This window comes from Melampsora larici-populina (genome assembly GCF_000204055.1).
Source record: "Melampsora larici-populina 98AG31 unplaced genomic scaffold MELLAscaffold_144, whole genome shotgun sequence".
NCBI lineage: Eukaryota > Fungi > Basidiomycota > Pucciniomycetes > Pucciniales > Melampsoraceae > Melampsora > Melampsora laricis-populina.
In genome coordinates, this window is record NW_006768908.1 from 1 (window position 1) to 14,302 (window position 14,302).

Here is a 14,302-nt window from a genome sequence, read left to right on the forward strand (position 1 = left end):
AAAAACCAAAGAAGCGAACGAGACGGCAGTGCACGCTAGTATTACAAGCTTCCCCCGAACATCATCTTTCTCGATTAAACACCCCAGAAGTCAGTCCTTTGATCGGGAAGCGAAAGAGGTCTACAGCTGCGAAGGGGTTGAAATCTCCGAAGGCTCTTCAAATGGTGCTACCCTCAAGGTGTTTGAGTGCAGACTGGATCCGGGCTGCTTTGAGACGTTTAGCCGTGTCGAACATCTTGCCAGACACGAGAGGTGTGTTTGCCATTCCTGTCCCCATATCCCATGTTTCTTTTGCAATGAGCTTAACGAACATGATTTATGTCTTTTCAGGAAGCACACCAAGGAAAAGCCTTTTCGATGTCACTGTCAAAAATTGTTTAGCCGTTTGGATAACTGGCGGTGAGAATGATTTTCAACTATCGGATAGATGAAGAGCTTTACTCAGTTTGATTCCATTTTCTAGACAGCACAAAGCGGCGGTTCACAAGCATCTTCATGTCGAAAATGCTCAGACAGAAAAGCACTTGGTTGAAGTTCAGAAGGGGCTTCAAAAGTCGAACAAACTTCGACAAGCAACGATTGTGGCTGCCACAAGTCAAGTCAAGGAGCCTAAAGGGAAGAAAGTCAAGGCCACGGCAACGAACGAACACAACCGCCAGCCTGAATCCAAGCAGGCTTCATCGCCACATTTCACAATCAGCGGTCCTTCGATGGATTCATTTCAGATTGAATTGAGCCCGGAACAGTCAACTCCTTACAATCTGAGTTTGGTTGGCTCTGTAGAATCAGCTCCGCAGACATCTAGGACTCAAGATTTCTCGAACACCTTGACGGATTCCGCGTTGTATTCGACCGATACACCTTCTAGACACTGTGACTTCATACCTCACGACATCTCGCCCGACCTCAGCGACTTTTCTAGAAGTCCACTCCCAATGCCTCTGAACATCAGTCGGGTTATCCCTTTCCCAAGCATGAATCACTCAACTTTCACTCACGCTCCTTATCCAGACATATACACATCTTCACTCTTCAACCCTTTTCCCACCTATTCCTATCCCGACCCATTATCTCACACGTCTTTTCAACCTACGCTTCAGGCATTCACAAATCATCCACCTATGATCACACATGCTAGCTCGGGTGTAACTTCTTTAACGTACCGTACAATTCCTAGGGTTCCTAGTCAATTGTATCATCCTCGTGAATCGTTTGCTTATGGTACTTGTAATAATTTTCATTCACTCTATCCTGAATCTTTTCCTACTTATTCGAATGTATCCATGAAACATTATCCATCTAGTTCATAGCCAATGTACTTTTTCATTATAGTTAAAACACTTGAATTATCGATTTCTCTTTCTTTTTTTCCGGTTTTTTGTTTTTCATAATTTGCATTAGCATGAAAGATTCATCTCATAAATTTTTTTAATGAGATGCTTTGATATCTCTTTTGACTCTGTATTGATGCAGAGGATCAAGAAATTTCATTTCTTGGGTCAAATATGATTTTATATTGATAAGAAGTGACAATAATAGGTAGGGCTGAGGATGTGGTTGGTCTGAAATGATCCCTTACAATGCAACATTACATACAAGTTATACAAAACACTGGATATTTATTATGTAAAGAAAGAATGGCACCACAAGGTAAATATAGTGATGGAGATTACAGTACCATGAGGACCTTGGAAATCCTATATGAACCTGAGTGATCAAGGACCATTTTTTCATGCTTTTGGCTCTGTCCTTGTCACATACATTGACAGAATTTGGGTCCAAAACCCCACCAACTTTGTTGATCAGTCTGTAGGGTTTCTCTGGGTGCTTGTTTTATTCATTGCAGTATTTTCCACACCATAGTATATTGACTATAATTCATCTTCATAAAGTGTTGTTAATGAGAGTGGAGATAGACAGGTGTTGTGTTGATCTATTTAGTTGTTATCTCTTTTAGAGTGTTACAAGTAAAATATTTATATAATTGAAAAGACTTAGATGAATAAGATGGATAGTAAGAGGGATACAGCATTTTTTTTTAGAATGAGGAATAACACCAAGAACACAACATCACTCAACTTAATAAACAAAAGAATACCAAGTGTAAAATCAATAGAAATGAAATATACCACAAACAGAGTCATTATTTTGGGATCTCACTATTTGGCGACCGCTTTCAAAAACCCGACGCCCGGATTTCGGGTTCGCTGAATCTTTGTAGCCCGAAAACATACAAATCGCCCGGTTTGAAAGTTGAAACCGGGCGACAACTCAATTTGATTTTTTCTCCTTTTCCCTCGTCAGACACCCAGTCCAGTCGTCGCCTCACCCTCACCCCAGTGTGAAAGATGTGTGTGTGTGGTGAAAGAACCATATCTTTGATTTCAAAACACCAGAAACCGAGAGACAAATGTAATGAATTGGAGTTATAACAAGTTGGTTGTTACTTAGTACTTAGTCTACTTAGTCATATGTTCAAGAACTTTTTGTTCGTTCAAAACAAATAGAACAAGTGAGAACGAGAACAAGAAAAAAGGAGCAAGTAGAGTCACAAGCGTGTGTGAAAGGCATTGAGAAATCGTGTGTAACCCATATGTTCAAGAACTTTTCATTCAAAACCAATAGAAACCAAAGAGAGAGAGACAAACAAGTGAGAACGAGAACAAGAAAAAAGGAGCAAGTAGAGTTACAAGCGTGTGTAAGGCATGATGAGAAATCATGTGTAACCTCAGTGAAGCTCAGGCTCAGAGAAAACATCACTAACTACTACGCCAAGTCATCATCATTCCACCTATCTAACTCTTGTTGATAATGTTTAATCCAAGTAGGTATGTTGGTCGTTTCAAGATGAGCTGCGTTGCGGTACTTGCCATACAATTCCGGAAACGGCAGAGACTGATATTCTCTACATCTGAAGCTTACAAAGTGTTGCTGATCCACAAACCCAAGCACAATGGGCTCTTGCTTGACCGCAGGTGGTAAGGTCCGATAAGGGAAGAAGGAGCTGCAGTAAGCCTTCCGTGGATCCAATAGAATTGCAGGCCAATTGTAAGCACTGGCTATGACATAGCCAATGAAGGGCATGCGTAGCCAGTATTTTGCCGAGCATTTGGCTTCATAATGATCCAGCCGAAACAGCAAATCTTGAACCACCTCAGCGCCAAAAGATTGATGTCTTCGAGTCTTCATGGTTCGGGTCGAAACAGGAGAAATCAACCGCTCATGATCCTGAGAATGCGCAGAAAGCTCAGCAAGCAATTTCCTTCTGACATCCACATACGAGTCTTCAGACTGATCTCCAACTGATTCCGCTATGGCAAAGTACCCACAATTCCCAAAAGGAGGCGGATCATATGTAGACTTGACATAAGGCACCATGAATTTGGGAATTTGCTTCAGAATATCTTGCTCTCTTGAAGAAGCCTCGGTGGTGTCCTGTAAGAAACTGTCTTCTTCATTGGAGAATACCGCGCGTCCAAAGGATCGACTGGCCTGTAGGGTCTCCTTGACTTTTGCATCATTCAAGGGGAGTTCCAAATCTTCAGCAATGAGCAGTAAGGTGACTTCTGGTACCAGTATACGCCGCACAAAGTAATCCGTCGGAAAAGGGGCTGCATTATTGACATCTAGCGATTTTTTGGACTCCGCAGACAAGAAAATGTCTGTCAAGGTATTGATCATGACCTCAAAACCTGTCGGACCATAGCTGGATTAAAACGTATAACATTAAATACCCGATTTCGACCTCTAGGACATGTAAAACATTGTACACTCACTACCCAGGCTGTTCGACCTCAAACCCCTCAAATTCGCCACTCATAGTAAACATATACCGTCCTTGTTTTTTCAATTTGCTTTCGGACTCCTCGAGGAAAATGGAGGGTATTTGTCGCTGAATAATCCGGTAAAGATGATCGGAATGCTTTTGGATGCGCCTGTGGTGATTTGTTGTAAGTCAAATGACCACAATATATGGAGATAGTCTGCTTACTGTGGTAACAGGTCAAAGTCGATACACATTGGCCATCCCTGTTTTTTTCCAAAGGGGATCACATCTCGCTCTGCCACATGGAGATCACAGAAACTTGCAGTTTGTGGGAACTACAATATGCATAATGTATATGTAAGCCAAGATGTAAAAGATTGAGACAAAGGAGATAGAAAACACACCGGTAAAGACATAGCATTGGGAAAAGCGAGTAGAGTGGTTTTCAACCGCTCAAGCTTCTCTGAAGGTGCCGAAGGAAGTGGTTCATCGCACCACGGACAAAGGTTATCATCACCAGCATCAGACCCCAGTCGCACAATGCTACTGGAGTCTGATTCATCAGTCTCCAGTTCCAATTGGTTATTGTCTTGCTTTGGTCCATGGTCTGGAGATAGTGATTGAGCAGTGACTGAGGCAATAGATTGCGGCTGAGCGGGGCTCAGGAAAGAAGCTTTCCTAGGACATCGGTTAGCGCGGCAGTTTGGCTGCTTGCAAATACTACACTTATATATCCGTTTAGCCTTCACAAGTTGAGAATTTGGTGGAGCAGGACATCCAGGCACTTTGAAAATTTCAGGCTTTTGAGTACTTGCAGGCTGAGACGCTGGAGGTTTTCGAATGTGAGATACTACTGGTTGTGCCGGCCTGCTTGGTGTTTTAGCCAGTGGCAGACGCATGGATACTTGAGTTGAAGCGGAAGAAGTCGGGGTTGGAAGAGTTGTATTTGCGCAACCTGGCAAGCTAAATGAAACGCAACTTGTACCCAAAGATCTGGCTGGTTGAGGATCTAGACTAGGTAATGCAGGTATAGGCTTGTGTGAGATCTGTAAAAGCAAAAAGAAATATTCCTGACAATCAATCTTGTGATTCTCAGGAAATGAACGGTTAGTGGCACTTACCTCGGAGCACGTAGCAGTTGGAGATTCTCGCCACTTAGAAACTGTACCCCCAATCTTCTGACGGGACAAGGAAGGTTGACCAAGTTTTGGGGAAATTGATAACTGAGATAGTGGTTCTTCATCTGGTTCCGAGTCAGACACATGATCCGGGGCGGATGATTCATTTGTTTCATCAGCGATGATTGATTCTTCGGCGAGTCTCTTTGTGCATGTTGTTCGGTTGTGGCCGTTCTGCAAACAGTAACCACAATTGGGCCCACGAGCTTTTTTTGCAGCTCTGGCCTCTTCTTCTTCCTCCAACTCATGGTTCGATTTCCATTGGCCTTCTTTTTGTTTGGAAACCTTTCCTCTTTTGGCCTGGTTATTACGAGGCCTGCCTCGATTATGGGATTTGACAACAGCATTAGTAATTGGTACAAGTGAATAGCGTCCAGTTTCAATCTTCGCTAGTTCTTCATAAATCTTGCGAAGAGAGTGTTCGTCGGATTCGAGGAGTCTCTCGAATCTAGATTGAACTGCAGTCTTGAGCTCCTCGTGACTTCCGGGAGGAGCTACCAGGCTCATATGCCATTGACGGTGGACAAGGGTCGAAGGGATGGAGTTGGATTCCACCAAAGCGCGAGCAAGATCATGCAAACAAGGTAAACCCCAAACTCCACGGAATGTCTGAGTACATTCCTTTTCGAAAGAGTCCGGTATGTGATCGTATTGTTCCTTCATTTTGGTAAGAGCAAAATGTGAGATGACTCGATTCAGGTCCTGAAAGCTATCCGGCATACCAAGCAGAGTCTTCTGGCTCTCGACCCCGGTCAAAGTTGTGAGTTCGTTATATTGTGATTCCCCCGCGCGCTTAAAAGCCTTGAAACATGAAAGGAAGTCGTTATTATTTCCATCTAAGAACTTCTTCAGGCGATAGTGGCCACCTTCAAGTCGGGAGGTTGATGAATTTCCAAAGTGTGGCGTTTGAGATGTGAAGAGTGCCACGAATTTCTTTGCTCGTTGGATCCACGTTTTCTCCAGGTAGTCCCATATCTGGTGCTTGCAAGCCATAGACTTGACAACCTCCAAGTTTTCTTCATATTCAGAAGTCGTGGTGCTTTGAATAAATCGATTCCATGATTTGATAAACTCGTCCCAGTTGGATCCCAACTTTTTCTTGCAATTCTTGGCAATGTTCTGATTGATGTGCCATATGCACAATATATGAGATGAACTAGGAAAAACTCTTTCGATTGCATTGTAAAGGGCAGGTTCGGCATCCGTGCAGAAGGTCTGAGGAACTTGTGTCGTATTATTTTCAGGAACTCCATCGAATACTACTGATTTTAATTGTTCGAGAGCCCATATGTATTGATCCTCGACCTCACTGTGCATGAAACATAAGGCAACTGTGAAGGTCTTGTGAGTGTTGGTGGTACCGACGATGTGTAACAGCGGAAGATTAAATCTGTTTGTCTTATACGTGCAGTTGAGGCCAATAACCGTTGGAAATCGACGAGCCATGTCGATAGCTTGAGGACTGGCCAGGAAGAGGGATTGTAAGGTGCCGGTGCTAGAGGTCATCGTCCGAAACGCCCACTTCTGTTCTGTGATCAGATCGAAAAGGCCTTGAATGGGAGTGCGACCGTTTAGCCACGCGTCTCTCTGTCGATAGATCGCGTTCTGGATGTCTCGGACCAAGGGTTCGGAGCCGGGTTCAAAATTGAGAAGTCCTCGGATCTGCCCGGCGCGCAATCCTGCAGATGATAATAGCTCGATTTGACCTAACATCTCAGGTGTGAATTGTTGGTTTTTAGAGAAGTGGTTGGGTTGATTAAACGGAGGGTGGTTATGTAAATGTTTTGCTGGAGTCTTTTCGTCTCGCTGTACAATCCATCTGTCTTGACGTGAGTGGTAGTTGAGTGAGACTTCGAAGGGACAGCCCGTCATCTTCGTAGAACTAGCGCGAACCTTAGCTACTGAATTCACCGGCCGGCCAAGGGCGCATCTAAAGTAGATCCTGACTTTTTGATGATTTTCTGTTTTATGACTTTTAATCAAGATTCCATAACCTTGATGTCGTGATACCGCGTTCAGGTACATAATGCCACACGCCCTCGAAACAAAATGCTTTCCAAAAATTGGAGTTTGCATTAGTCTGACTGGTGTGGCACCTATAATATGTAAACCAAGGTAAAACTATCAGTCGATGATTGATTGAAAGAAACTTTCGAAAGTAAGAGTAAAAACTACATTTACCAATAGCTGGCCAGTCGTCGTCACGTTCGGCTTGAAGATCGGCCAGTAGCTTATCGTCGTCATCATCAGATTCATCTTAAATGACTGTATTTGGATCTTTGACTTTGACCACAGATACCCCAGGCTTATCGGGTGAGACTGTAAAGGTGACAGATGGTGCGACCAAAGGAGCGATGTTCGTATTTCCGTCTGTTTTTTGAGACTGAGTCGAAGTGGGAGGATACTCTGGCTGAGTTAAATCAGGTTGTGGTGGGATTTTCGGTGGCAAGGGATATCCAGAGGGAGCCGGTCGATATTGGTATGGTGGGTACAATGGGTACGGAGCAGGAGCAGGAAAAGGTGGCTGAGTCATGTAAGGATGTGAAGGATGTGGCCAGTATCCTGAAGCAGGCACTTCGGTTGAAAAATGGGTGTTCACGGTGTTTCCAGGGTTGAAGTACGGGGGAAAGGAGTAGGGTTGGGGGTAGTACATATAAGCATGTGGTGGTGAAGCTTGAAGAGGTTTCGCTTGGAGGTTAACACCGGTGGAACTCGGACTAGAGTTTTTCGAATGCGAAGTAAACATGGGTAGGGTGTCCGTGTCGAATACGTGCGATAAGGAGGAGATATGATCGTCGAAAAGAATGTAAATTGTGATGAGTTGATTGGATGTATCAAAAACTACGTAGGACGGCTGTCGAAGAGCTTCAGTCAGTGATGCTTCCTTTGATGTGAGGGGAAGGAACTGAGAAGGGTGAAAAAATCAGCCACTTACCATCTTGAGCCTCGTCCGATGGTATGGTATGTTGAACCTGTGGGACAGAGCCATAGCCAAAAGCGGAAGTATCGAAACAAAGGGAGGGAGAGACGTGTTGGAAGTATGGATAGCCCGGTTTGAGATTGCTGGGATGTGATCTGAGTGAGCAATGCCCGGTTGGTGACCGGTTTGTGAACTCCAGCAGCCCTATGTGATAGGCTGAAGCCCTTTCTGAAGCTAAGCTAACTTAACTAAGTCCCTCTCGGACGAACGAGTAGTCGAGAGAGGGACTTATACCTTATACCACAACTTTGGCGTATGAGCCGGAGAAGTTTGGCTGGGCACCTTTTCAATCTTCTATATCTCTATAGCCTACAAACAAATATCCTCTGTACCAAAGAAAAGTCCTCTGCGCCTGATCATCCTACACACGCACATCTTTTCAAATCCCTTCTTTGCCGCCAGGGAAGCCCTTAAAAACCGACTTGAAAAATTGTTTTTGTGTAACATTTCAGCGCGTTTGGTGTGAGCTTTTGACAGGCTGGACAGCTTTCTGTCCGATTTTGGTGATTTTTGCAAACTTCACAATTGCATTGCTCTGTGAGTTCTCAATCAAATTAGATGTAGGCTACACACATGTGTGTAGATTAAGCAGGCGCATAGCTCTTTTCTTTGGTCCCAAGGACATTTGTTTGCAGGATCCACAGATATGGCACGTTGACAAAGTCCCCAGCCAAATGTTTCCGGCTCATCCGCCAAAGATGTGGTATAAGGTATAAGTCCCTCTCTCGACTACTCGTTCGTCCGAGAGGGACTTAGTTAAGTTAGTTTCTGAAGGAAAGAGGGCACTTTGATTAGTCAGCGCCCGGGTTTGCTGCGGCTGCGGCCAAATTTGGCGGAGGCTCACAGAAAACCCGCGGGTATAGTACCGTAAAATGCGGGCATCGGGTTTTTCGAAAGCGGTTGCCAAATAGTTAAATCCTTATTTTGATGATGCCCTGCAAACATATTGAATGGTTGGGACATGTGGTTTCACATCACGACATGTAAGTGTGGTGAGCAATGCACAAAAAGGAACAAAAATAATCAAAAGAATTTGAAAACATTTGGCTAATGATCTGATTCCAAAAAAATATGCTTCCTAAATGTTTCTTGTTACTTCTCAATATTTTTTATCTATCTCATCTCAAGAAAGGTCAATTTTGAGAGCTTCCAGGTACTCAGACTCCTTATCTGTTAAAATTGGTTTGTATTCTGTGATGTATCTGACTCTTCTTTGAGGGAAGAGTTCAAAGGATCAGCATTTGGAGTGTCTTTTCTTCCTTCTTTGTGGTTTGAAGGGATTGTGTTTCTCATTTCTTACTGTGGATTTTTTTCTTGCATATTGTGGATACCCACTGGGCCATTCAGAGGAATGTCTTTTGAGTATTAATGCCTGGGTGACCCAACAGGTGTGTTATCAGGAGTTCCATCAGGAGTATTTCTGTGGTTATTTAATTGGCTAGAATGTGGGACAGACTGGGCTCCTGGAATATCCTGTTGGACGTCTTCATCCATTGAATGTGTGGGCTTCCTTTCGGGTGTTTGGATTGACGACTTGATCAGTGCTTCTTCGTCCGGGCTCAGATTTGGCCTTGATGATGTCTTGGGTTTGGGATCCTTCAAATAACCTTTTGCGGGAATCTGGTGTGTACCGTCGCAGGCTTTGTGAACACAGTCAATCTTCTGCGTCTGCAGACCTTTGTATGATCCATTTGGGTACCTAGCCGACCATATGATTAATTTGTATGGTCGGTCACACACCTTAGGATCTGTACTAGTACACAGGTAAGGTATTCCATCCGGAGTATATCTGATATTGTTTAATTGGCTAGAATGCGAAAAAGACTGGTCTCCACGAGTATCCTCTTGAAATTCTTCATCTTTTGAATGTGTGGGCTTGTCTTGAGATGCTCGGACTGATAACTTGTCTGGTGTTTCTTCTGCCGGGCTCAGATTTGGCCCTGATGATGTCTTGGGTTTGGGCCACGGAATCTTGAACTTATCTTTTAGAGAAATGATAGGTTTTTTCGCCTTGGGTTTAAAGAAGTTTGTCTTTGCAATCCATTGTTTGATATATTTCCAAACTTTGGCTGGCCAAGTCAAGAAGATCATGCGGAGCTTTTCAAGAATTAATTTTTTCTTCTCTTCTTGAGTCAGTTTTTTTGGTTGGGTGGCTTTGTTGGTTTGATTAGCTTCGGCATCAGAACCGGAAAATGATTTGGAATCTTTGCTAGGTTTTGCGCTTGGTTTGTTTTTTTCTGTATCAAGCGTGACACCTTGTAGCATTTTTGATGAAGGATCCGGCGTATGACTCAGGGTAGGTTTATCGTCAGCAAGGGCAGCTTTTGCTACGCCACTAAGATTTTTGTCACTGCGCATGTTTCCACCCAAGGAATTGGCCACATCTTCTTCGAGGTCGGAGATGCCAGGTGTAGGATGGGAATGGCTCCAGTTAACCAATCCACACAGGATTAGAAGCGCGTAAGGGGCCAAAATGCGGAGGGATTTCATTTTCAAGCTAAAAGCTAGTAATCCTCAGTACCGCTCGTGCATCTATTGGTCGTTTCAGAAAGAACACCGATGGAAAGAACGTCAGGCCTTGAAATTTGGGGAGCACTGAGTCTGGGTGATTTGCGGATTGTATAACTGTACAGGAAGACAATTCGAAGCAGCAGAGAACGGAAGTCTCTCTTGCAAAGTTACTTGAATGATGAATGTAGAGGATTTTTAGAAAGTTCGTCGTAAACGTCGGAGAAAGATGAGTAGTCATTGTCAAATCGATGCTCGGGCGCTGCTGGGATTTAGACCAAGCCTGCGTCACGGATATGATCGGTTTGAGAAGAAGATAAAGTCTTACAGAACCTCGTGGCTTGCTTGAGGACAAGAGATTTCAGCTGCGCCGCTATACCAAAAGCTCTCACATCATGTGTGTGCACGCTGGATTACTGGACGCGTAGACGATCACGAAGAAGACATGTACCGCAGACGACGATACTTAACTTTAACAAAACTTGACACCCTCAGCGAAAATTCGATCATCTGATCTAACGTGTGAGAGGACAGCGAAAATGAAAACTGGCTTCGAAATCCTTCGCGGCATGTACCATCATGACCTTGTTGGATTACGAAGCGGCTGGACCTCGACCGCTCCAAAGTTGAGCTGAAGTAGTGACTGCTTTTCAGCGAGCCATGTTGACTTCGACTATATCGGACAAAGTTTGTCAGAGTTGATCATACTGGATTCATCCAGCTCAAAAGAAAACATCCATCAGGAAAGACAGGCATCTTATCGTGCGAGCCATTGCTGAGGACTAGTTGAGGACATGCCTCGAGTAAATCAAACATGATAAGACACAACTTGCCTTCCATCATATTTCTTCACCAAAGCTTGATGTAATTAGAAAGAAGGAGAAACGTTGGTAAGTAAACTCACAAATGCTCGAATAGAAAAATGCTTTTAAATAAAAAGCAACGTGTTTGGGCGAAAAACCCCAAGGCATAATATGCCTAGGGTAAATAATTACTCCATATAACTAACAACACCCTACGGGGCGGCAGCGGAAAATAAGATATAACCAACAACATAACTTTCTAACAACAAAGCCTGCGCATAACACATAAAGAGAAATAAAGAAAGAATAAAACTAATAATAATTTAAATAACTAATACTAGTAATGATTAAAGAAATAGTTCTTATTTCTAAAAAACGGAACTATGAAAGGAAATTCGGAAAACGTGGTAAACAGCTAAAGAAGGAATGACATCATCCCTGTTGACCACAAATAAACTGTAAAGGAACCGAAAATCAGTACCGATACAATCAAAGTCCGAATTACCCGACGTTCCCTTTTGTTAATAACAAGTTACCAACCACAAAAAATACTGCTACTTTTTTAATTTTCACCAATCCGTCTTTCAGGATCTCTGCTGAATTTGATTCACCCTTTTTGTGCGCCTTTTAATCCTGTCGGCCTGTTCGATTTGTGGTTCCCAGTCACCCATATTCACAGTGATATTTTGATCCAGTGATGGTGAATTCAAGCAGTTTGGCCAGAGTGTCAAGAATCACAGCTTTCAATGAGAGAATATGAAGTATCGGGCAAACCCATCAGATGGGGTCAGGGCCGGATCAGATCACCAAGACCGATGATCGACGAGTAATTCCATTTCAAGTTGATGATCGAAATTTAGATTGCCAAAGTGAAGGTATTCAAAGTCAAAGCTCAAAGAAAGGAAGAAAGAAAGAAAGAAACCAAGCATGATGAATGAGTTCAACAAGAATTCAAAGAAGCTATTCGATACTGCCATTCAGGATTACATTCAAGCTGATCATCATCATCACCAAGAAGACTCACAAGTTGAACTTCAATTCGAACTCGATCAAGAACTTTCATCAAATCAATCAATCGATGAAGACTATCAAATCAACCTGATCCAATCCAATCAGCACTTGTTATCTCAACTGAAACATCAAACATTCGATTCTGATTTGATATCACCCAATGAGTTTATGAATTGGTTAAAAATCACCATCTCACCATATCAATCTCAACAACAAGAACCTTTAAATCTCAATGAAATCATAAAGATCATTCAATCAGATCAATCTCAAGATTTGAAATCAAATCAATTATTAGATTTATTAGGATTTCATTATTTATCTCTCATCGAACCTGTCATCTCGAATCAATCATTAATTAAAGAACAGGATTCATCATCTCATCGAATCAATCATCATCAAAACAACCAATATCACAATCACAACCACCAAGATCTCATCAAACTAGAATCAAAACGAGCTGGAACAGAAGATACCTTTGATTTACGTCAATTGAATCGACTCAAAGCAAGAGCACTCCTTGAAGCTTCTAATCGTCCACTTTTCACTCATGAAGGGGTAAGCTTTCTTGAAGTTTTACACGCGAATTGACCTCACAACATACTGAACGCGTCTTTTTTGAAAAAATGTAACCCTTTTAGTTTGTACAAGAAGCGGAATTCAATCCGCATATCTTCTCTTCATCAGTTTCAACAAATCTCAATCCAACGACGCACAAATATGCTTTACCACTTGGTACGACTCGTATTTCAGAGAAGGTGAATTTACAACTTTTGGCTCTCAAACTAAGCTTCTTCAACATGATTTGATCTTTAATCAAGTTCTTTTATGTTTGTTTGTAGCTTTACGAGGAAATCTCAATTCCACCGGCTCAAAAAGTTCCAATGAGATCAGATGAGCAATTCATTGATATTTCCGAATTAGATCCGATTGCTCGAGCTTCTTTTCCTGTAAGCCGACTTTTAATTCAACTCTCATTTCAAGAAGTGTTGTTGAGGATTCTTATTGATTAATCCACTTGCCTTTTTCTCACGTACACAAATTTGAATCGAAACAGGGCTATAAATCTTTGAATAGATTACAGAGTGCTGTATTCCCAATTGCATATAAAACAAATGAGAATATGTTGGTTTGTGCTCCGACGGGTGCAGTTCAGTCGTTCTCCTTCAATGATCCTTTTCCTTGCCCTCCACGACTTTACGTATGTCTGACCCTTGATCAACTTGACATATTTACAGGGTAAAACTGACGTTGCAATGTTGACGATCCTCAGAGCCATTTCTCAGTACAGTGGTCTTACTTTTACCAATAAGCATAATTCAACTCAACCCATAGGTAAAATTCGTAATGATTTCAAAATTATTTACGTCGCTCCTATGAAAGCCTTAGCAGCTGAAATTGTGGGAAAGATGGGGAAAAGACTAAGTTGGTTAGGTTTGGTAGTCAAAGAGTTGACAGGTAAGTTCTTGCCACTTGATGTGCTTGATAATAGCGATTTTAACTGACCTCAAAGCCGGGTTTTGAAATCAAGGTGATATGCAACTCACCAAGGCTGAGATCAATGCTACACATTTAATTGTAACTACACCTGAGAAATGGGATGTAGTGACGAGGAAAGCATCTGGCGAAGATGATCTTGTGTCTGTTAGTATTTTCATATCTCTCGAAACCCATCAATACTTCTTCTTTCATCATTCTCATTGTATCTCTTTTCCAAACCGATTTATCAGAAAGTTAGGGTATTGATCATTGATGAAGTCCATCTCTTGCATGAAGATCGAGGTGCAGTGATCGAGACTATCGTTGCACGGACACTACGACAAGTAAGATCCGATTCTACTACTACCAACTTTGATCATCTCATCCCTTCTTCACCACTGATCTTCTTTTTTCCTCCATCACAGGTTGAATCATCACAATCCTTGATTCGAATAGTTGGCCTGTCGGCTACTTTACCAAATTATATCGATGTATCCGATTTTTTAAGAGTCAATCGAATGCAAGGCTTGTTTTATTTCGATTTCAGCTTTCGTCCTGGTCCATTAGAACAACATTTTAT

The 14,302-nt window shown here is 42.5% G+C and overlaps 3 protein-coding genes across 3 annotated transcripts; 2 read left to right on the top strand and 1 right to left on the bottom strand.

Moving 5' to 3' along the window:
• Window positions 1-87: 87 nt before the first annotated feature.
• On the top strand, window positions 88-1,310 carry MELLADRAFT_69986 (uncharacterized protein; the record flags this gene model as incomplete). The annotated part of the gene is made up of 2 exons (XM_007419215.1): window positions 88-252; window positions 464-1,310. Coding segments are annotated over 2 exons (1,012 nt in total), but the record flags the coding sequence as incomplete, so codon positions are not given.
• A 7,979-nt stretch (window positions 1,311-9,289) lies between these two features.
• On the bottom strand, window positions 9,290-10,414 carry MELLADRAFT_85344 (uncharacterized protein; the record flags this gene model as incomplete). Its single annotated transcript, XM_007419224.1, has 1 exon — window positions 9,290-10,414. The coding sequence occupies one exon, from the start codon at window positions 10,412-10,414 to the stop codon at window positions 9,290-9,292; it is 1,125 nt and encodes a 374-aa protein (XP_007419286.1).
• Window positions 10,415-12,162: 1,748 nt separating this feature from the next.
• On the top strand, window positions 12,163-14,229 carry MELLADRAFT_85345 (uncharacterized protein; the record flags this gene model as incomplete). Its single annotated transcript, XM_007419216.1, has 8 exons — window positions 12,163-12,801; window positions 12,885-13,001; window positions 13,086-13,193; window positions 13,301-13,444; window positions 13,530-13,701; window positions 13,775-13,887; window positions 13,974-14,066; window positions 14,179-14,229. The coding sequence occupies 8 exons, from the start codon at window positions 12,163-12,165 to the stop codon at window positions 14,227-14,229; spliced, it is 1,437 nt and encodes a 478-aa protein (XP_007419278.1).
• Between the last annotated feature and the right edge of the window lie 73 nt (window positions 14,230-14,302).